Source organism: Macrotis lagotis, chromosome 5, assembly GCF_037893015.1.
Source record: "Macrotis lagotis isolate mMagLag1 chromosome 5, bilby.v1.9.chrom.fasta, whole genome shotgun sequence".
Taxonomy (NCBI): Eukaryota; Metazoa; Chordata; class Mammalia; order Peramelemorphia; family Peramelidae; genus Macrotis; species Macrotis lagotis.
In genome coordinates this window covers 62611499-62636497 of record NC_133662.1, presented here as the reverse complement: position 1 = coordinate 62636497, position 24999 = coordinate 62611499, and the positions used below count along the sequence as shown (strand labels likewise).

The window sequence follows — 24999 nt, the reverse complement described above, 5'->3', positions numbered from 1 at the left end:
TTTGTACATCTCAATTACTAACAAACAATGGGATGCAATTGAAGCTACTTAGTCAATGGCAATTGTGTGCTTAATATTTTTTGGAAGTGGGTGTTCCTAAGAACAAATTGAATGTAATAGTATGAAACTATCAGGCCAATAACAGAAAGTGCAGTTAGCACTTGACTGATCTGGGCTGAAGTCTTTTGTTATAGGTATTATGATGAGTTGAGAAACATGACTTGGTAAGTACTTGGGTTGTCATCAGATTAACTCTTGGCGTTGTTTCCCCTTCAGATCGTAGTACCAGGAAATATCCGCACAGTACAGTTGGAGCGCCTGATTCCAGATACGCCCTATTCTGTGAACATTGTGGCTGTGTACTCAGATGGAGAGGGAAATCCCAGTCCTGCTCAGGGCCAAACACGTGAGTAAAAGTTCTTTTCAAGCTCAGTTTCCATGACCCTAAATGTAGGATTTCTTAGAGAGTGGGAGTGATCATTTCTTCAAGTAGTTGTTGAGTATATTTCCTACATTGATACTGCTTTTTGTTTTTTTCACATTTCAGACTGAAAATGTTTTTTACTGTCTGATCTCTGTGCTGAATGTAATTGGCACTAATTTTTTTTTCTTGGTTAGAATTACTGCCACTTGGGGCTTAAAGTTAGAAGGTCCTCTCCTTGTGGAAGTTTTCCTTTCTTACTTCCTTTTCATTTTCCACTCCCTAGTACTTATTCTTTTTACCCTCCCATATATACAATGGTTCTTTGCTGTAAACTAGAGCCTTAAAAATGTTCAAGGATTTTGGGTTCTATTGGTCTCCTGAATAGGCGATTGTGGTTACCCAGCCTTGGAGTCAATAGACCTGGATTCATATTCCAACTCCAACATTTACAACTTTGTTAACTACTGTGAGCTTCAGGGATTTATTAATATTACATCAATACAATAATGTAATAATTATAGATTGTAGCACAATATATTAATTATAACATACAATATTATATATAAATATCTGATATTATATAAAATATATTATTATATTATCTCTAGATAATATAATACCCACATTGTCATCTGCATAGTTTCATTTACAAGAAAAGTATATGCAAGTCTTTAAAAGCCTATAGAAATGTAAGATGTTATTCCTACTCCTACTACTATTATTATTATTACAATGACAACAAAGATTCCTTTTTTCCAGGCTATAATCATATAATCATACCAAGTCTATGGTGATGAAATATTCTCTGAATTAATATTAACCCCAACCTTAGGTGTAGTAGTTTATAACTTTTATCAATTTATAATAAAATTGGAAAATATTTCATAGAAAGGGGCTTTATGTTCATCTAGTCCCAATTTCACATTTTAGAGATGAGAAAATTGAACCTCAGAGTAATGATATGTCCAGTGAGGATCAGAGCCAGGGCTGGAACTCAGGTCTCTTGACTCCTGGGTCATTATTTCCTTCACTATATAATGCGAATGTGATATTTATGCTTCAACATGAAAAGAAATGTAGATAATGTCATCCACAAGCAGAAAGATCAATGAGGAGGCTATTATAATAGGATAGGTCAGAGAGCTGAAATCCTAAATTGGGATAGTAGCCATATGAGTAGAGATAGAAGAAATATTTTAGAGGCAGAAATGAAAAGATTCAGCAAGTGATTGGATAAGATGGGGGTGAGTGAGAGTGAGGGATTATATATGACAATGAGGCTGTGAATCTGATGAACTAGTGGTATCTTTAAGGGAATGACATTCAGAAGAGGATAGAATTTTTGAGAAAAGAGGTAATGTATATAATCAAAAAATAGATATTTTAAGATATATATCTTCTAGGTGCTATATTGTTCCCTGGGGAACAGAGAGGTGAGCTAGTCCATACTTTCTAGAAGCTTACGTTGTTTTGAGGTGGGAGTGGCAATATAAAAATATACTGGTAGATACAAAATACATAGAACACAGATGCATGGTAATTTCAAAAGAATAGGGAGATACATAAGCAGCTGGAGAGATCAGAATAGACTTTATGTAGAAGGTTGTCTTTGAACTCTTGAACTAACTTATGGATTTTGGAAGATGAAGGTAGAGAGAAATGGGTTGTCATGTGTGAGGGAAAGTAAGAAGGGCAATTTGGTTGGACTATGAATTGTATGAAGGGGAATTATATGAAACTAAACTGGAAAGGTAAGAGTTGGGTAGTCAGTGGCTTTAAATGAGATATGGAGGATCTCATTTGATCCTAGAGGCAATAGGGAATCACTATAATTTATTGAGTTGGTAAGTGACATAGTTAGTCCCTTAATTTAAGTATATAATTTTGAACACTGTTTGTGGAGGATGACTTGGAGTGAGGAGAGGCTTGAAGCAGGAAGACTAACCAGGAAGTTATTGCAATAGTATAGTCAGAGGGCTGGAGCCATAAACTGTGATAGTAACCATATGAGTAGAGATGTGAGAGATATTAGAGAAACACAAATGAAAAGTTTTGACAACTGATTGGAGGTGGGGCTGAGTGAGAGAGAAGAACTGTACATGATAGTGAGACTCTGAATCTGATAGACTAGCAGTATCTTTGAGGGTAATAGGGTTATTCAAAAGAGAGCAGAGTTTTTAAGGAAACATATAATGTTTTAGACTTGTTGAATTTGAGATACCTATGAGAAATCTAGTTCAAAATAGCTAATGGATAGTGATCCAGTACTGAAGTGCAGAAAAGAGACTATATAAATCTGGAAACCATCTGAGAAATGATAATTAAAACCTTGAGAGTTGATACGGTTATTAAATGAAAGTATATAGAAAGGAGAGGGTATAGGACAGAGTCTTGGGCACATATAGTGTTAGGAGGCATGATATGATATGAATGATAATTCAGCAAGGAAGATTGAGAAAAAGTGGTTAGATGAATTAGTACAGAAATAAAAGAGAAATATCATGAAAATCCAAGAGAAAAAAGAATATCTAATAAAATATTCTCTCATTAAAAATGTTCCTTGTGAGTAGGGATCATTTTGTTCTTTATAGTTGTATCCCCAGGGCTACCACAGTACATGGTAGGTGCTTAATAAATACATGTTGATTGATTAACAGGAGATTATACCCAACAATGTCTAATACATGAGAGGTTAAGGATGAAGGCTAAAAAGAGACAATTAAAATTATTCATACTTTGGAGAGAGAATTTATAGGTGAGTCATGAGGTCAGAATTCATATAGTAAGAGACTGAGGAATTAGTGAAGAGAGAGGAAGTGGAGACAATGGGTTTTTAAATATACTTTAAAACTCCTATTATTTTAAGCACACTAATAAAATTTCTAATGAAATAACTCTCTTCCTCTTATATTATAGTCAGACACTGAGTTCTGAGGAAGTTCCAATCTGAGTAGAATATTTTTAGTGAAGAACTGAAACTAATCTTAAACTTTGATTATTTAGTACCACGAGGTGGGCCAAGAAACATGAAGGTCTTTGGAGAGACAACCAATAGCCTTTCTGTAACCTGGGATCATGCTGATGGACCTGTACAACATTACAGGATCATTTATTCTCCTACTGTTGGTGATCCAATTGACGAATATGTAAGTTTTTTTTTTTGCTAATTTTTCAACTTCAGAAAAATGTATTATGTCACTTCAATTATTTTCAAAAAGCATTTTCTAGTATAGGGAAAATATTTCTTATTCCAGTTAAAATCATAGCATATATTTTATAATGTGTTATTGCACTTTTCTTTTAGACCACAGTACCTGGCAGAAGAAATAATGTAATATTACAGCCCCTGCAATCAGATACTCCATATAAAATTACCATTGTTGCTGTCTATGAAGATGGAGATGGTGGACATTTAGTAGGAAATGGAAGAACTGGTAAATTTCCTTTATTCTTCTACTTTTTTTGGATAATAACCTGATTGCTTTTGTAATGATATAAAATGAGGTCCTTTGGTTAGAAAGATGTTGACTTTAATTGATTAAAAAATTGAATTCCATTAAATAGTAGAGAAAATTAAAAAGTATTCTTCATGAAAAATAATTTGGATACTTTTTTACCTTGGCTTTATTGATTTCATTTCTTATGTACAAGTTCAATGTTATTTGCTCATAATACTTTTTTTGTGACATCACTGTCTCAATATCTAATTAATTGATTAGTATTAATTTAATGAAACCTCAAATATTTGGGCATGTAGAAATGGATAAAAATGGTCCTTTGCCTCATACGTTTTGTTCAGCATTACCATCATTGATTTCAGTAAACTTAATATAACCCATAGCTAAAAACTCTTATGGCATTGAAGACAAATGGGAGGTGTGTATGATTCAATTTATATGTGTGCAACTAGGGGCTCCTATGGTTTGGATTGTTGTATTCTGTAATAATAGGTCAAATGACCTGACTTCAGTAATCTATTCATGCTTCCCCAAATCCTATTCATTTTTCTAAATGATACTGGCTAAGGAGTAGGGTTTGTTTTGATTTAGGTGGAATAGAATATAAGCTCTGATAGAATATTAAACTCATTGAGGTTAGTTACTGTTTCTGTTTTTGTGTATTTATTCCAAGTTCTAGTATTATTATGCACAGATTACTTAAGTTCTTTTTATTGGAAGAATACCAATTGTCCATTCTGAAGGAAGAGGGTTAAATAGAAATGCCATGTATCCCAGTAATTCCAGAAATATATGAATTTGTAAATCAATTTACAAGTTATAGTAAAAAGTAAAATGAGAAATACATTTTATTATATATGGAGGAGAAATTAAAAGTTCTTATTTCTATTGGCAGCATTGATTTCTAGTATATTACTCTTTAAGGATAGCTACATTACTTTAAGGAGAATGGAAGGTTTCAGGGCTTTGAGTTTTCACCAATACAATGAAAATCATAAAAGTTTTGTTTTTTATAGTAAGAATTAATCCATTCTATTCTTTTTTGAAAAATTGTATTGATCTGTTTCCCTCCCCTATTTATCATACCAGGAGTAGTAACTCAGTACTCCTAGTTGAAATGCCATAAAAATAACATTTTATGGAATAATGATTTAGAGGTAGATTTTCTATAGATATGATGGCAGACTAATGATATAATAGTGTGTGTAGTGAAATTAGCCCAGGTTGGGTAGTTTGAAGATTCTTGATTTTGATGTATGGTCTTGAGTAGGTCATGATGTCCTTGAGCTTTTGAGTTGCTACCTGTAATATCAGAAGAATTGGTGGTTTACCACATGGAAAATAACTCTGACTACATGTGATATTGATGTTTTGGGCACATATCATATCAAAATTACAAATATATACATTAGAAAAATCACATGATCCATATTTCACTGATGTTGCAAATAAATTTCCCCCTTTTATGTACAGGATAGTAGTGGTGTTGCTAATTCTTTTAAGTCAATACATTTTATTGAATGCCTGTCAGAATTTATGCGCCAGAAACTACGCATAACACTAGGAGGATATATAGATGAATAAGACATAATTTATGCCCTAAAGAAAATTATAATATAATTGAGGACATGTCATGTGATAAATACTTAGTGAATGATACAGACAGGAAAGAAAGGGCACTGTTAATTGAAGTTATTGTATAAATATTCATTTAGGAGGCAAGACATACAGAATAATTAAATTTTCATGAGGCAAATGGGCATAAGACAGTTAAAAAGGGAGAAATAATTGTCTTAAGCAAAAATACATTGCAAACATTTCCCCTTAAATATGGACTCTTGTTTGGAGTTGAGGCCTAGACAGATAGTACTCTTTGTTATCATATTTGTATGTTCCCTGGAGCTGGAACTATCTTAAATTAGATCCATACTCATGGGAAGATCAAACACAGAAAAATCTGACTTGAAAGACTATCTTGGTTCTTGGTATTGTTACAAAGATTCAGTCTGTGGTTACAGAATCAGACTTTAAAGGTGGAAGGGAAATCTAGTCCAAATGGTACCTAAAAAGAATCCTTACTATAACATACCTGATAAATGATCACCCAGCATCTACTTGGAGATCTCTAATGAGGGAGAATCCATTATCTTTTATATTTTTGGATAGATCTAATTGTAAGAAAATTTTTCTTACATCTCAATTTTCATCTTTGTAGCTTTCCCTGTTGTCTCTAATTCTGTTAGATCTATTTTCCCAGATGGCACCTGGGAAAAAAAAGATTTTGTATGAAGACTTAACAACTGTCCTTTAAGTGTTTGAAAGACATTAGATTTGCTTTACCTGCCCATAGAGAACAGAACAAGGAGCAATGTGTAGAAACTGTAAAGAGGCAGATATTGGCTTATATAGGGACTCCTTTTCTAACAATTGATTGGATCTGTCAAAAAGTGGAAGGGGATACCTCATTAGACACTAAATTCCCCATGAGGAGACATTTTCCAGTGGAGGATCATTTGTGGTTGATGTTGAATGGAGATTCTTGATGATGATCAATTGAATTAAATGACCTATAATACTTCTTCCAATTCAATTATCTCTAGATTCTATGATGAGATTATCTCTAAAGTCCTTTTTATTTTGAACAGTTCCAAAATGTATTTAATGTCTTAAGTGACTTTTAAGATCCCTTCTTATGATTCTTTGTCATAAAATTCCAATTGTAGAAAAATCAAAAAGTTTCTCTTAAGAAACTTCTGTGTACTGGGAATTTAACTAAGGCATTGGAGATTTTTAAAAAGCCATATTAAAAGAGAGCATTTTCTGCCCTCCAGGAACTTTCATTTTATTTGGAGAATAACATATACACATTTAAATGAAAGTATAATATGTATAAAATAAATAGAGCATAAGAAATGGCACTTGAACTGAATTTTGAAGGAAATTAAGGATTTAGATAGAAGGGAAGAGGTCATGTGTTCTAGGGAAGGGTGACAGCTTATGCAAAAGCATGGTCATGGCAGGTGGATAGCATGTTCATGGAATAAAAGTAGGCAAATTTGCAAGGAATGTGAAGAACAGTAATTTTAACAGTTAGCCCAAAGAAATTAATTAGGAGGAAGAATATGGACTCAAGTGGCAAATGGAAGATGTATTTTATCTTATTGTCTATAGGTAGTACTTAGGGCTTAGTGAACAGGGGAATGATATGATCTGAGATATGCTTTAGGGATGTCACTCTTTATGGAGCATGTATTAAACAGAGAAATGACTTGATTTAGGGAATTTTATTAGAAGGCTATTGCACTAGTCTAAATGAGAAGTAATAAGGGTCTGAACTAAGGTGATGACCATTTCAGTGGAGAGGAGGTTATGGTTGTTGGGGATTTTTGAGAGGTAGATTCAGCAAGAGTTGACAACTTATTACAGTGGTGAGAGAGTAAAGAACTAAAGGTGACTCCAAGATTGTGAATCTAGTACTGAAAGGTGGATTGTACACTTTACAGAAGAATTAGCAAAAGGGGAAAGTTTGGGAGGAAAAAGATAAAGAGTTCTGTAATAGATATGAACTCTAGTAATGTTTGTCCTTCATTATTTTTTTGAAGGAAAATTGACTTTTGTTTGACCACTGTAAGATTTACATAATTTAACATTTTCAGTGTTTTTTAAAATTAGCTGAAAGATTAAAAAATACTGTTACTGAATCTTAGTAAATGGAATGCTAAAGATGTGAGATGCCCATTTTCTCCTCAACACTTTATTTTTTTTATTAAAGATTTTATTTATTCTGAGTTTTATAATTTCCCCCTAATATTACTTCCCTCCCTCCCCACAGTCTTTACATTGTTTACATGTTGTACATTGATCCAAATTGAGTGTGATGAGAGAGAAATCATATCCTTAAGGAAGAAACATAAAGTATAAGAGATAACAAGATCAGACAATAAGATATCAATTTTTTTCTAAATTAAAGGGAATAGTCCTTGGACTTTGTTCAAATTCCATGGTTCTTTATCTAGATACAGATGGTATTCTCCATTGCAGACAGCCCCAAATTGTCCCTGATTGTTGCACTGATGAAGTGAGCAAGTCCATCAAGGTTGATCATCACCCCCATGTTGCTTTTAGGGTATACAGTATTTTTATGGTTCTGCTCAACTCACTCAGCATCAGTTCATGAAAATCCCTCCAGGCTTCCCCGAATTCCCATCCCTCCTGGTTTCTAATAGAACAATAGTGTTCCATGATGCACATATACCACAGTTTGCTAAGCCATTCCCCAATTGAACATCCTTCATTTTTGAAGAAGACTACAGCACCAGGGAAGTGATGCCATGACAAGCATGTGAATTGGATTTGAGGGAGGGATATGTTATGCTAAGTTACCAGCTTCACTTTCTCCTCCAGAACCATCTGGGCCCAGTGGCCAGAATCAGGACAACTGGAGATGGCCCTAGATGTGAGGCGATCAGGGTTAAGTGACTTGCCCAAGGTCACATAGCTAGTAAGAGTCAAGTGTCTGAGACTGAATCTGAACTCCTGTCCTCCTGACTCCAAGGCCAGTGCTATACTCACTGTACCACCTAGCTGCCCTGTATTGAGTTCTAGATGCCTATAGGATATCCAGTTTGATTGTCTTATATGGAGTCTGTGGTACTGCTCTGGTGCTCTGGAGAGAGACTAGGGCTAGATATATAGATCTTAAAGTCATCTATAGAAAGATGATAATTAAATGTGTGTGTTTGTGTGTGTGTGTGTGTGTGTGTGTGTGTGTGAGAGAGAGAGAGAGAGAGAGAGAGAGAGAGAGAGAGAGAGAGAGAGAGAGAGAGAGTGAGTGAGTGAGTCTGGGAGTGTTCAGACGGGTTAGAGAAGAATCAAGAGAGGGAAGTGTTATAAATAAACATACAGAGAGGAGGCATTTCCAGGATGAGAATAATCCATAGAGTTAAATGTACAGAGAAGTCAAGAAGGATGAAAATTGAGAGAAGTCCAATGGATTTGGCAATTAGATTGTTGATAACTTTGGAAAGAAGAATTTCTGTTGAGTGATGGGATCAGAAGACAGATTTTAAAAACTGAGAAGTGTGTGTGAGAGAGGAGAGGAAGTGGAGATAATAGCATGAATAGCTATTCCCCTCCCCAACTCTCTTTTTCTTTTTTTAGGAATTTGATTGTGGAAGTGAAAAGGGGGAGAGATAAGATGATGGCTTGAGGAGATGATAAGGAAAATGAAGATTATTTTTTTAATATTGAGAAAAACTTGAACTTTTTTTCTACACAACAGAGAAGAAGCTAGTAAATAGGGGAAGAAACAAAAGCAATATGATCAAGGGTACAATTGGAAAGGCTGACCTTGGTGAGAGAGTCTCTTCAGCAGAAACTGAAGGAGGAGAAAAGAATAGGGGAGAAGAAGGACCTCAAGGGGAATGATTTCTGTTTTCACAGTGAAGTGTGAAGAGATTCTTTTCTGAGAGGGAGTTGGAGAGAAAGTAGTTTGGGAGGTTTGAGGAGAAAAGAGAAATTTGAAACTTCCTTTGTGGAGAATGCAATAGACAATCAATTAAGGAAGAGTAAAAAGGATTTAATTGTGATTATGAGATTTCAGTTGAGAATCTTACCAAAATTGTGAGCAAACTCTAAAAGTTAGTGCTCCATGTTACTTTTTTTGACTTTGAAAAATTAATTATTATGTTTTCTACTTGATTCTTTCCCCCTAATTAGCTAAATTGAAAAAGGGAGGCTTAATGCTAAAAGATGGACACAGTACTTTTACCAATATTTGCTAATGGAATGCTATCAATAATATTGCAATAAATTATAATATGTATTATTTATTTTTCAGTCGGACTGCTCCCTCCTCAGAACATACATATCACTGATGAATGGTATACCAGATTCAGGGTTTCCTGGGATCCTTCACCCTCTCCTGTTCTTGGTTACAAAATTGTTTATAAACCAGTAGGTAAGAAAATATTAGAATAATCATGAAGAATGCATTATATCTCCTTACATAAGAGCTATATAGAGGGATACTGGAAGACTTTTTCTTCAACAGCTTAAAAGTTCAGGTTGTTAGAGAAAGCTTTTCAAAGCACTAGTCTAAAAGTCGTATCTTTTGTAACTGTGTAGTTGGCATTCTTTCCATCTAAGTATTTCAAGAAGAGAATCTGCCCTATTTTATACAAGAATTTAACTAGTATAAATACAGTTTTATGATGATGAAAAAATTTCATTGTGATCATATATAATATTTAATTTATATAACATATTTATAAAATCAAAAATTGAAGAGGGGGAAAAAAGAGGTACAAGAAGGTTATGTGACTTACTCTTGGTCACACAGGTAATAAGTGTCAGAGAGGGTTACTCCATCTAGCTTAAAGTTCATTTCTGAATCAGTCATACATGCAATGTTTTAGGCATTCTTTCTGTCAACATTTTGCTTATATCATATTATATATGATCATAGATCATATTATAATAGGATATATCACATATATTATCATGATAACACATATCATATTATAATATATCATGTTATGAAAATACTTAATTATTTCTACTTTTTAAATATATTTTATAATCATGTAAATTGTGTGCTGGTCTTGCAATTAGGAACCAATTGCCAGACCTTTGTCAAGTCCTTACTAAGGTGCCAGACATTATGCTAACCTGTCTCTGACATTTACTAGTTGTGTGAACTTGAGCAGGGCAGAGAGGTGGTGCAGTGGAGTCAGATTTGAGTTCAAATGTGACCTCAGATTCTTACTATCTGTATGACCCTGGGCAAATCACTTAACCCTGTTTGCCTCAGTTTCCTTATTTGCAAAATGAGCTGGAGAAGAAATGGCAAACCACTTCTCTCTCTCTCTGCCAAGAAAGTCTTAATTTGGATCATGCTTGAAAAACGACTGAAAAACAAGAATATGGACAAGTTACAACCCCTACCAACTCATTCATCAATGGATTGCAGTCAACATCCTGGATGGATTTCTCACACTGATTATTCCTTGAAGTGAATCATAGAGATCACTGATACTTTGTGGATTCATTTGTTCTGTGACTGAGCAAAGTTAAAGGGGAAATATTTTCCATTTAACTGTTTAGTTCTATTTTACCAGTGATGATGAGACCTCAAAATAGATCTGAGAGTATGGAGAATAGGAAGTAAAATAAATAGAAATGTATTTGGGGAGAGGGAGAGGAAGGAAGAGAAAGGAAGAGATAAGAAAGAGTTTTATTTTTCCTTCCTTCCTTCCTTCCTTCCTTCCTTCCTCTCCCATCCTCCTTCCTCTCCCTTCCTCCTTCCTCCCCCCTCCTCCTCCTCCTCCTCCTCCTCCTCCTCCTCCTCCTCCTCCTCCTCCTCCTCCTCCTCCTCCTCCTCCTCCTCCTTCCTCCTCCTCCTCTTCTTCTTCTTCTTCTTCTTCTTCTTCTTCTTCTTCTTCTTCTTCTCTTCTCTTCTCTTCTCTCTCTCTCTCTCTCTCTCTCTCTCTCTCTCTCTCTCTCTCTCTCTTCTTTGACTATTATCCAGGGTAGAATTTTATATTAAATTTGCTATATGTCCAATATCATTATGTTGAAGTGCTAGTTTAATTGATGATTTTAAGGTGTTCTTATAAAATATTCAGGTGTAGACTAAGGACTTTATTAAAGCAAAGGAAAGCTTTGAAACTACTTATGATCTATTAACTATGAGCTTTTGTGATCTTCCTTCAAGGTTCTAATGAGCCCATGGAAGTATTTGTTGGGGAAGTGACATCATACACTCTGCACAATCTGAACCCCAGCACCACGTATGATGTGAATGTTTATGCTCAGTATGATTCTGGTCTCAGCATACCACTGACTGATCAAGGCACCACATGTGAGTCAAAGACATTTTTATGGTTGCAAGAGAAAAATATATGTAAACCATATGGAGTCAACCTGTTCTAATTTCCTTGCTCTTCCATTTATTTATTTATCTATCTATCTATCTATCTATTTATTTATTTATTTATTTATTCATTCATTCATTCATTTATTTTCTTTTATCACTTTTCCCAAGCGACTATTTTGTTTCCACAGTTAGACTTTTTTTTTGGGGGGGTAGAGTTAAGCAAATACAATTCCAACATTTTTAGGACTGATTTAAGCTATTGAAGCTTTTAAGTTGCTAAATCTTAAAATTTCACTAAGACTTTGGACATATTGTATGTCCATATGTAACTGTAGCCATTTAAATGAAGATATAAGATTTATGGGTGACCAATAGGAATTTTCTTCCTTCCTCTCTACATTATATATTTTCCTGACTATAAAAAACTTAAAGTAAGAATATCATTGAATCTAGAAATAGAAGGAATTTGGGGGGATTATTGAGGTCTATCCTATAAGTTTCTCAATAAGGAAACTAAAGACTGGGGGATGTGGGAAGGGGAATTAAGCAACTTACCTAAAAGCATCCAAGGTCCTCTAACTCCATTCCTCACATATGTTTCTGCTTCATATATATTTCTGCAACAAGATCTAGAAGGCACTTTAGATATCATCTGATTCAAGGGTTCTTAATAGTAGGTCTTATTTTTAAAATAGTTTGATAGATGTATTTTAATATAATTGGTTTCCTTCGCAGTCCTGTGTATTCTATTTTTATGTTTCATAATCAAGTGAGATTCTTGGATCCTTCTAGCTCTCATTCTTAGTGAGATTTGACTTAATGTCTGATTTTAATTACTTTTCACAGAATTACTTTGAGATGGTATATGCTCTGTAACTTTGACTTGGCACCTACTGAAATGTTTGTTGCTAAGTACTTCAATGTTAACCAAATTAACAAATTTACCATTAGCATTAGCCAGAACATTAGCTTTCTGAAAAATTATTGGTTGTCTTCATTACTTAGAGGTGTCTGTTAAGATAATAGGGAGTTGGAGAACACCTCTAGATTTGTACATACTTGGAAGTGAGGTGGATGGGGAGTTTGGTTCCTGTGTATTTATGGTAAGAAAAGATAATCAGAAAACCTTTCCAACAGAAAGGTAAACTTGAAATCAGAGATTGTTTCCCTTTTGTCTTTGTATTACCTCATATCTAGTAAAGAACCCAATATTTAATAGGAACTTAACAAATTCTAATTGACTTAAGGAGAATTTCCTAATTGTTCACCAAAAAAGTTTTGTTCTGCTATAGTTAAAATTTGTAGCTTTTGTTTTCTTCTTCATGAAAGGTCTATTTCCTTCCAATTTTCTTAGTATACTTGAATGTGACTGATCTGACAACTTATCAAGTAGGATGGAACACTTTCTGTGTTAAATGGGCTGCTCACCGGGCTGCCACCTCATACAGACTGAAGTTAAATCCAGCAGATGGTAAGTGGCTATTTTATTTTTTAACTTGATGGTGGATAAATTTATATAGTAGTTACAGTCTATATCTCTTCTAAGAGTGTGCTATTTTGTGTTGTGAAGATTACAAAAGGCACTTTAATTTAAATTTAGCTGCCATAGACATTGATTCTTCTTTTGTTGTCACACTTAGGAACAAGAGGGCAAGAAATCACAGTCCGTGGATCAGAAACTAGCCACTGTTTCCATGACCTTTCACCAGATACTGATTATGGAGTCACTGTCTTTGTTCAAACACCAAACCTTGAGGGACCTGGAGTTTCTGTCAAAGAACACACAAGTAAGCATATGAATTCTTTAAGAATGTGGCTGCATATAAAATCAGGTTGACCACACTGGACGTTTTCCTGACCAAAGAACTTAAAATAAGAATCTCATTAAATCTAGAGGTAGAGGGATTTTTTTGGGAGGGGATTATTGATGTCTCTTCCATAATTTTGCAGATGAGGAAACTGAAGACTGGGGGAAGTGGGAAGGGGAGTTGAGTGACTTAACTAAAAACATCCAGTGTCCTCTAACTCTATTCTACTATGCTGCTTCACATACATTTCTGCATCTAGAGCTAGAGGCACTTTAGATATCATCTGATCCAAGGGTTCTTAATCCTGGGTCTTGTTTTTAAAAATAGTTTGATAGATGTATTTTAATTTAATTGGTTTCCTATGCAGTCCTTTGTATTTTATTTTTACATTTCAAAACATTTTTCTGACAAGAGGTCCATAGGTTTCATGAGACTACCAAAGGGATCTTCAACACAAAAAAATTAACTCTTGATCTGGTTTAGTCTCCTCATTTTTTCAGAGGAGGAAGCTGAGACCCAGATTGGAGAAGGATACTTGGGTACTTGATAACAAATATGGAACTCAGATCCAGTGGTTCCTCTTCCTTTGTCCTGGTCTTACAGTGTTTTACCAGTACCTGTCCATCATGCAGATCTGGGAAAAGCTTAGAAAAACAAAAGATCATGCAAATCCAACTTAAGATGGACCCATGTTTATTCTTTGGATATTTTCTTACTAGGTTATAGAGAGGAATGCTAATAGTATAAGAAATGGAAGGTCTGTACCCCTTGTATGAAGTAATGCTGTAATGTGTATTTCTGTCTTTATTCACTCTGACAGATTGTCTATAAATGTGGTTTTACCTCCTAGATCTAGTGCTAAAGTATGGGAGAGGAACTCCTAAGGGGAAAGAGAAAAGAGTAAATCAGTAGTGAATTTGGATTAAAAGGAATCTTTTACATATATCTGTGAAATAATGGCTTTCAGAAAAGCAAACAAATTCCTAAAACTTTTTATTAATACTAGATATTTACCATCTATTAACTAATTTGTAATTTAGGAATCTTAAAGTATCAAAGAGAGTTTCTTGTTAATGAAATGAAACAGATTACATAGGTAATGTTCTAATTGTCACTGTTACCGTCGTAGCTGTTAAGCCAACAGAAGCCCCTACGGAGCCACCAACACCGCCTCCTCCTCCTACAATTCCACCAGCTCGGGATGGTAAGTAGGATGTATTTCCTTAATTCCCTTCATCAGTTGAATAATTTTGATTTCAAAAAGAAGTTTCCAATCAAATCAGTATTTGCAAAATTCTTGATTTTCTATTTTCTTTCTTAAACTGGGGTGATTTAAAAGTCAGGTATAAGTTTTTTGATCTTTTCTTTCTTGATTTCAAAGTCCAGAGATCTCATAGCCACCTTGAGCATCCTTCTTACCATTAGTTCTGTATCTATCTATATAAAAAGAGATCAAATTTCCTCTAATTCTTTGCTTCTGGTCCTCTTTGAATGAAGGCTTTAAACACCACAAAGGCTATTAAGCTTCAGTTCATATTTTATGCATAATAGTTAAACTCCCAATGGTGCTTTCCAAACACCCTCCAAACACCTTTCATTTGGAAACATCAGGGTAATATTGTTCCAACACTGGACTGGCATGAATAGGCATTGTAAACTTATTTTGGATGTAGCTACAATCTGTATCCCAAACATTTGGTATTTCCTGGCTTTGGATCTGAGAAGCATTCCACTTTCACAAAGTATAAAATCATTTCCACTCTTCAACTATAGAAGTACAATTGTCACCTTCACTGAAAGTAGAAAAAAAAGATTTATTGAATCTTCTAAATTGCTTTCTGGTAAGATATTCCTTAAATTCTTGATCAAGAATTTGGTTTAAATGAATTATCCATTAAACAATCTTTGATAGATCAACTCTCTATTATCTTCTATGGTGCTATATTTTATAGAAAAAAAACATTTTGTAGAGATTGGTCTTTAGTCGTCTTTTACAGCTTGTAGGAAAATGCAATGTTATAGCAATGAGAAACGGCCATACTTCAGAGATAGGGAATTTCCTCCATATGGAGGTTTCTTCCTTTGGGGGAAAGCTTTCTTCCTACTCTAGTATAAGGGTATGTGAATTTGGGGGGCCCAAATATTCCATCATCTGTTGGATCAGCTTCTGGTATCATCCTTCCAAACTTGACTAAACAATTGATCCTCTTCTTGAAACTTCTCTAATCTGGCAAGACTGACCAGGGCTAGTATTTCTCTTTCTCACAACCTGAATTCTTCTCTATCCACATTGAAGCATTGTAGGATTTTCCTGAGAGAAGGGTAATCATTCCTCTTATCTGAATTCTACCTTGTACCTTAGAACGTTTTTGAGAAAGCAGAGTTTATTTACATAACACACATATGTACATGTGTGTATATATATAATTGATATATATATGTATATGTGTAAATATATGTACATATTAGAATGATTCCGGGGAGATGTCAGAGAGTATATCAATGACAGCTTGTACATTATTAAGATGGATTGTTTAGGTTTTTCATTATGTAATCCTATTTTCACTAAAAGCTTCGTTGTTCTGAGGGTTGCTTTTGTTTTTTAGTCTGCAAAGGTGCCAAGGCAGATATCGTATTCTTGACTGATGCTTCTTGGAGTATTGGTGATGATAATTTCAACAAAGTTGTTAAATTTATCTTTAATACTGTGGGAGCCTTTGATGAAATCAATCCTGGTGGAATTCAGGTAAGTAAATCTATAGACATTTGTGATTTTCCTTTTAATTTAATTTAATTTAAATTTCTCTAATTTCTTTATTTATAGTCATCTTTTAAAAAATTGTATATTCTACTTTTAAGAAAATAGTTTTTCATGATATACTATGGCAGACTTTGTTGTCTGCCATGGCCTGCTCTCACACCTAGAATTTGAATGATTTTGTTTGACTTAGAGGATGTGTTAAATAGCTGATGAAACTCCCAGTCTTAACTTCCTATTTAGAAGCCTAACTCTAACACTCTAACATGTCCTAACATGTTAGAGATATTGAAAGTTTTTTTTGGTGGATATTGCTCTTCTATCTTTTGGTTTAAGTATTGAGCTAGAATTCTAACTATTTTGGTCATAATTGATTCAAGAGTTCATTTCAGATAATTATTGTTTTTCTAAGAATTTGTAAAATTGAAAACTTCCAGTTACTTTGCTTTGGTAAGTCCCTAATTCTGTCATTTACTAATATAGACATGAATTAAACTGTTTCATTAAGTTGTGATGAAAATTTCTAAATTTCTTACATACTATGGAATTGATAGAAGAATATCACTCTTTTTCTTTATAGCAAGAAATATTTTTAAAAGATTCTTTGTTTTTCTTCATTCCTTCCTTCTTACCTCCCCACTTTCTATTCATTTCCTTTTAAATTTTGTCAGTCTGTTTTTCTTCATTGTAGTTACTAAGGGTCATTTTAAAAGTAGGGACATTTGACAAAAGCCATAGATATTTTCCTAAACAAATTCATGACCAAGTTCATTTTTTTAAAGTACAGGATGTCAAAGGTCCAGCCCCAGGCCTTAAGCAATCCTTCCTTGAATCAGCTTCCTAGGGCATTAGATCCTCTTTTTATATTAGAACCAGAGGGCCTTGCCATTGGCATCAAGGCTAATGACCTTTGATGATCTAAATTTCCCTGACTTTGGACTTCTAGTCTAGTTCCCAAGGTTCTGAGCCTTTCTATCTCCCAGTCAGCTTAGTTTTTTTAATTCAAAATTATATTTATTCCTGGACCCTAATTACCTATCCTCATTCCCTTGTTGCTGCCACCATAACTGTCCTGGTCTGGTGTTCCTTCTTTGATTCCTATTGATGACCTCCACACATTCCAAACTACACAAATATGTTTTCTTGAATCTACAAAGGAAAAGATAACATGCAAATTTATAAATAATAAACCAGGACAAGATATTTGGAAGTGTATATAGAAATATCTGCTTAGTTTCAGGTAAACACCTAAGATTTCTAATCTCATATTTAACTAATGCATTCTAAACCTAGCATGGCCCATGATACTTTCCAGACTGGAGGTCCTGTGCCAAAATATTCATCTCCATAGTGGGCCCAAACAAAAATATTGGTTTTTTTCTTCTGAACATTTCCATGACAAATGACAAAATTTGTAATTTACCCTCCTTGGTTATCTGTGTTGGGCTCTATTGAGCAGTATTCCAGTCCCATACTTACTGTAAACCAACCTGGAATCCTCATCATGTTGGCATAGTGGGTTTTTGGTATTTTGCCCATATTACTACTTAATCCCTTAAGTAACTAATTTATTTTCTCATCTAAGAATAAAAAAAGAGGTAAATGTAGTATTATTTCCATTACCAAAAAATAAATCAAACTAATTTGATCTGACACAAGATGTCAGTGTGATGGAGGGACATTCTTGAATAGATTGACTACTTGAGTTGGGAGTCTGTGCATTTGAATTCAAATCAGCTTTTTCATTTCTAAATTGTGACTGAGTAAATTGACATCTAAGGATTTTAGTGTTTTGCATCTACAAAGGAAAAGAGGGCAATAATTGATATCTCCTTCTTCCATGGACTTGAAAAAGAAGAAATATATATATATATATATATATATATATATGTTTATATAAATATTCAAATGAATGCACTCATATATATGCATGTATTTTTAATAGCGCATCTGTATATGAATGGATACATTCTCACAAAAGGGTACTATGAAGAAGCAAAATATTAGCACAATCTCATCATCATGAAAATTAGTGACATTATTATTGCTATTCAACAACTCAACAGGCATTTATTAAGTGCTAGGCATCTTACTAAGCCCTAGAAATACAATTGCTAGCAGAAAGATAGTCCCTGCCCTCAAGGAGCTTATGTATGGTGAAAGATAACACATAAAAAGGAACTGAAAAGGGGATCTATGGGGATGGAGGCATTCATAGATTTACTATGGTAGATTAGCTCTTGCGAGAATTCAGGAGCAAAATTTGGAGAGAAAGATGACTTAGGCTAATTTGGACTTCCATCTTACAATGGAGGCCCTGAGAGGTCCCAAACAATCAGAGTGAGAGGCTGCAGGGTTGGAAGAAACTTCTAATGAGAGAAGTATTCAGGTTTGCAGTGAACCTTCAGGGTGAAGGAATTTCTATGACATGGAAGAGAAAGTCCTGTGGAGAGTTAGGAATACAGCCTGAAGAAGAAAGAAGAATTTTTACCCTGTGAAGAATAGAATAGCATCATAGATTTAGAGCTGGATGGAACCTTGGAAATTGTAGGATTTATGAGATGGAAGGGACCCTAAGATTCATCACTTTGAATCCCTTTATTTTGCAAAAAAAAGAAACTGAGGCCCAGAGAGGTAAAGTGTCTTGTCCAAAGTGACAAAGTGACAGAGCTGAGATTTGAACCCAGATCTTTTGACTCCAAATTCAGATATCTTGCCCTCTGTACAATCCTGATTTAAGAAGTGATAGAAATTAGAAAAACACAGCTAGCAAAACAGTATTGTATATTGTCAGGTAGAATATGCTGACTCTTTAAAAATTATTTCTGGGATTACTTGGAGATGCAAAAAAGAAGGAAGAGACTCATGTGAAATCATTCTTTCAGGTTTCATTTGTGCAGTACAGTGATGAGGTGAAATCTGAGTTCAAATTGAATACCTATGCTGACAAGGCTCAGGCACTTGGGGCTCTTCAAAATATTCGGTACAGAGGTGGAAATACAAGAACAGGTACCTTTGACTAAACCATAATATTTTGACAATATGCTAAAAATTACAAACTAGTTTTTTATGAGGGGGGAGGAGATCTAGTTATTGATATTTATTTTATGTTGAAATTTGCAGGCAAGGCCTTGACATTTATCAAAGAGAAGGTCTTGACTTGGGAGAGTGGTATGAGAAAGGCTGTCCCTAAGGTACTTGTAGTGGTCACAGATGGTCGGTCACAGGATGAGGTCAAGAAAGCTGCTTTGGTCATACAGCAATCTGGTAAGTAAATGTGATCATCTTTGATACATTTTCACTCCTTTTAAAAACATTTGAATCATTTAAATATACATGACCATAAAAAAGACTTCAATGTAAATATTTCATTGTTTTTATTTTATTTTACTTTATTTTATTTTTTTAGTTTTTGCAAGACAATGGGGTTAAGTAACTTGGCCAAGGCCACACAGCTAAGTAATTATTAAGTGTTTGGGGCCGAATTTGAACTCAGGTACTCCTGACTCCAGGGCTGGTGCTCTATCCACTGCACCACCTAGCTGCCCCTGTTTATTTTATTTTGAGAGCCATTGTTGCATAGTGGATAGAAGGCTTACTCAGTAAATAGTAAATAAGAGGAATTGGGTGATATGCAGTATGGCCATGGATATATCCAATGAGTTGCTGCTCAGTATCTCAGGACACTTTCTAAGATAGGAGTTCTTTTTTATTTATTTATTTTTTGAGTAGCATATTTATTTTTTTCATTCATAGACACATATATATTTTTAAATTACAAAATTTCCTTCCATTCTCCCTTCCCACCCCCCTCTCTTCAGGAACAAATAATCAAGTTAGTATCATACATACACATTTTTGTTAAACATTTTTACAGATTAGTCATTTTCAGTATGAGGAATTAGGATTAAGGGAAAGAGACACATAAGAGATAATTTTTATAAGATTTTCATCACATTTTGAAAGGTTGGTTTTTTTTTAAATTTTGTTTTTCTTCCTCTGGATGGGGTTAACATTGTCTATAACTGGTCTATTATGGTTGCCCTAGCTCTCTGAACTGTTGGGAGGAGTTTCTTCCATCAAGGTTGATCATCTCACAATGTTGTTGTTAATGTGTCCATGGTTCTCTTGGTTCTGCTCCCTTCACTGATCATCTTATAGAACAATAATATTCCATAGTGTTCATGTACCATAACTTGTTTAACCATTCCCCATTTGAGGGGCATCCCCTCAATTTCCAATTCTTTGCCACCACAAAAAGAACTGCCATGAATATTTTGGAACATGTGGGACTTTTCCCCATTTTTAATGATTTCATCTGGATATAGACCTAGAATTGGAATTTTTGGGTCAAAGGGAATGAACATATTTATTGCTCTTTGAGAATATTGTTCCATTTTGCTCTTTTAGAATGATTGGATCTGTTCACAACTCCAGCAATGCATCTATCTTCCAATCCTCCTACAACCTCTACAACATTGATCATTTTCCCTTTTTCTCATCTTGACCAATCTGATAGGTGTGAGATAATACCTCATAGTTGTTTTAATTTTCATTTCTCTGATCAATAATGATTTGGAACATTTTTTCTTATGATTATATATAGCTTTAATTTTCTCATTTGAAAACTATTCATATCATTTGACCATATGTCAACTGGGGAATGACTTGTAACCTTATAAATTTAATGCAATTATTTCTATATATTTTAGAAATGATACTGTTATTAGAACTCCTAGTTGTGAAGATTGTTTCCCAATTTCCTACTTTCCTTCTAATTTCGCACAAAACTTGTTTGTGTGTCATGAACCATTCTGGTAGTCCAGTGAAGTTTACCAACCTATGCTTAGAATAATATTTTTAATTAATTGAAGGAACTGCTAAATTAAAAAAAATCAATTTCCTTTGGGGAATTATCCTCACAAAGTGCCATTTGACTCTCTCTAGTTACTGTATTATAGCTTAAGAACAGGGATTGAGAACTTTTTTTTTTATATGACATAGCCCCCTGAGCAGACTGGTGGAGTCTTTGAATTCCTTCTCAGGATTATGCTTTTCAATACAATAAACAGATAGGAGCACAAAGGAAATCAATATTGAAATACAGTCATCAAAATATTAGAACAAACAAGTTCATGAATACCAGGTTAAGAACTATATGATATACAGAAATTTCTGATCTGCTTTAGTGGAAGAAATTTCTATACTGAGTGCCCTCACACTGATGAATGAAGTCATGGATCAAGACCAATAAAATAGTTCCATTCTTCACATATCACTCTAACCACTTATTGCTACTTCAGAGCTTCATCCTTGTAGTTCTTCCCCCCTCCTTGTGCTACTCATGATCTTTCCATGCCTTAGCAAATGATTTCATAAATTAGTGTAATTAAAAAAACAAATGAACAAATCTAAATCAGCATCTAATGACCAGCCTTCTGGTGGTCATCCTCTTAAACTATAGCTATTTTGGTTCTAGCTAAGATGACAATCCTTTTACAATTCTTTCTCAAGGTTTTTCTGATCTGTTATTTTTTGTCAGAGTTTGTTCTCTGCTGGCATTTGAGACCAAACCCAAAACTTCCCTCCATACAGCATACAAAAGGCCTCTAAGTGGAGAATGAACATATATTCATTTTGACTAGTGTTTAGTTGGTACATTTTTGCCAGTATTCGTCATAAATGACAAAATATATTCCTTGCTTGTAGTGATCTATCAAAGAGGAATCCTACAAACTCTTTTTTTGAGTGAATGAAGGACCTCTCTGTCACTGAAATAAGTAATCCTTGATAAGGAGAGGAATTTATACCTTATGTAGCTTAATGCTCTGCAGCTGTAGAGTGAATTGACACAATTCACTGAAAGATACCTTTCCAAAAATAATGGTGAGGTTTCAAGGAAGATAACACCGGGGCAGAGCATGATAAGCAGATATACACTCCTGAGCATTCCTATCATGCTGTCCTTGTGTTCTATTCTGAAGGTCTATATTATAGATATTTTAGGACTTCCAGAAAAAAAAATTAGGAAAGACTTTTACTAGACACTGAATACTGTATAAAATGGACTTTAGTGTGTCATGTGGCAAACCTTAAAAGTGACAATATCATCTAAAATATAACATTTATAAACATGATCAACTTACGTCAGAATCTGATTTAGGATCAGATATATCTAGGGTTATCCTAAAACAAACTTTTTTCCCCTTGGTGAGGTTCCTTGTCATATCATCTTTGAGTATTTACTGAAGCTGGTGACTACCCTTTGAAAACATTTTTATTTCTTTCAGATGAATATAATTTTTTTGTTAGTCATAAATTATTCCGCAACTTATTTAGTTGGCTCCTTCACATGTGGCTGTTTCCTGATGTGAAATTCATTCTTCTTCTTTTTTTTTTGGAATGAAAGCCATTTCTTGCTTTCTTTTTTTTGCATTAGCCTAAATAAAGGAAAGTTTATAGCAAGTGGAGTCATTCTATTTCATTCCATTCCAAAGGTGGCCAAATCCAACTCCTGAGCTGGAGGAATATCAAGAATTGGGAAAATTAATTTCACATAATCTAAGACTTAAAAAAAGACCTAATTCTTGGTTTCTGAGTCACAATTTTCTCTAGATTTTATAAAAAATTCTAGCTACTCCTACAATGGCTGCAAACCCCATATTTATTCAACTGTATTTACAGAAGAAAATCTATTTCATATTAAGCATTTTTTGATAATAAAAGCTTCTTAAGTTAATTGTTAGCTTATAGGTTTAGGAAATCCAATTAATGAATTATTGGGAACTAGACAAAAGGAATATATGCAAATGATACTTTTAAAAGTTTATTTCAAATTTAATGGCCCATTGAGCCTAAAGATGGTATTTTTTCAGTATCTTCTAACTATAATTGCTAACTCACCTAAATCCTAATGTTATGAATATATTCCTTCTGCAGGTTTCAGTGTCTTTGTAGTTGGTGTAGCTGACGTGGATTATAATGAACTTGCAAACATTGCTAGCAAACCAAGTGAACGTCATGTTTTTATTGTGGATGACTTTGAATCTTTTGAGAAGATTGAAGATAATTTAATAACTTTTGTTTGTGAAACTGCCACTTCAAGTAAGTAATAGCCATTGTGGATAATGTGTTTCAAGTTCAATAATATTTTTCAATATAGTGATTTTTATTTTATACGAAAGTCCTGATAATGCTAATGTTTGTCCTTCATTTTCAAAGAAGACCTTGACATCAAGAAGGTAATGCCAGGACAAGCAAGCGAATTGAATTTGATTGAGGGGGACTATGATAAATCAATAGCCTCACTTTCTCCTCTGGAGTCATCTGGGTCCAGTGGTGAGATATGAATCTGACCCTTGGATGTGAGGCAATCAGGGTTAAGTAACTTGTCCAAGGTCACACAGCTAGTAAGTGTCAAATGTCTGAGTCTGGATTTAAACTCAGGTCTTCCTGACTCCAGGGTCAGGGCACCAAGTTGTCCCCTGAAAATATTTGTAATCTCAAAGTGAATAAGTAGCATTTTGGAAAAATATATGTTTTCCCTATTTTCCATGAATCATTACTTTTCTTATTGAGATCATACTAAATATATGTTTGTCAAAGGACATTTTTAGCCTTGAAGATGCAATCATCCTTTTAGGGGAAAAAAAAGTTCTCTCTATCCTTTTTTCCCACCATACAGACATTCTGTGGTATTTGAAATTTCATCTGTGGTCCAGTATCATATATACTCATAGAAATACTTCTGTCGAAAGAATGATTTTTCCCATTAGAGATAAATATAATTGATTTTTATCTATACCAATGTATAGTTTTACTTTTGATTTAAGAGGGTAATTGATATACAACTTTACCCACGAATCCAAGGCAATGGAAGCACTCTGTCACTGATATTTACTTTTAATGAATTAAGATCTTAAAATCTTTTAAAATTTAAAATATCCTCAAGAACCAAAGACCTAATTGCTTCAAAACTACTTCTAAGGTATTGAGCTCTCAGTAAGTTAAATCCTTATACATCATCATTGGATCTTAGGTTACCAAGGCCTGAAGAAACTTGTCTCAGCAGCCTATCTAGGTTTTAGTTTTCTCTTTTTTTTCTACCTCAGACACAGTAGAAGAACATTCCATTCACAATCTGGAAATAACTGACTCTGGGTGGGGTCACAGCCTCCAAAGACCTCTAGAATTCAGATTCTCATATACATCTCTCTAGAAATTGACTAAAATATCTAAAGGAGATTATTGTAAGGAGGGAGAATTCTCCCAATCCACATTCAGGAACCTAAAAATCTTTTCTGGAAGAATAACTATTTACTCTATTTAAAGAAATTTCCTGAAATCAAGGGCTGGACATGATGTAGTCCTTTCTGAACCCTGGATCAGACCCCAGCACTGCTGAATGCTACCTATTTGAACTTGGCAAATCACATTCTCTCTGGGTCTCAGTTTCCTGGTCTGCAAAATGAATATTCTGGACTAGATGGCATCAGAAGTTTCTGCTAACTAGATTTCTGTTTCTATGTTACTTAAACATATATTTAAATGAAAATCAGATAAGATTTTAGGAAAATATTTTCTGATATTGGAATTTGTCCTCAAGGACAAGAAAATTCATAACATGAACAAGCTAAATTGCTGACATCTAGCTACTATTATGACAAGTATATGGC

At 34.2% G+C, this 24999-nt stretch overlaps 1 protein-coding gene across 3 annotated transcripts in view; it reads left to right on the top strand.

Moving 5' to 3' along the window:
* Positions 1–24999, top strand: part of COL12A1 (collagen type XII alpha 1 chain) — a 142062-nt gene that overhangs the window by 84606 nt on the left and 32457 nt on the right. For all 3 annotated transcript variants that reach the window (XM_074237334.1, XM_074237332.1, XM_074237333.1), the window contains 12 exons: positions 277–406; positions 3428–3570; positions 3729–3858; positions 9722–9841; positions 11597–11743; positions 13113–13229; positions 13399–13545; positions 14696–14770; positions 16173–16312; positions 19210–19333; positions 19448–19591; positions 23264–23428. In XM_074237334.1, coding sequence (XP_074093435.1) covers positions 277–406; positions 3428–3570; positions 3729–3858; positions 9722–9841; positions 11597–11743; positions 13113–13229; positions 13399–13545; positions 14696–14770; positions 16173–16312; positions 19210–19333; positions 19448–19591; positions 23264–23428 — 1582 coding nt within the window. The remainder of the gene's footprint in view (positions 1–276; positions 407–3427; positions 3571–3728; positions 3859–9721; positions 9842–11596; positions 11744–13112; positions 13230–13398; positions 13546–14695; positions 14771–16172; positions 16313–19209; positions 19334–19447; positions 19592–23263; positions 23429–24999) is intronic.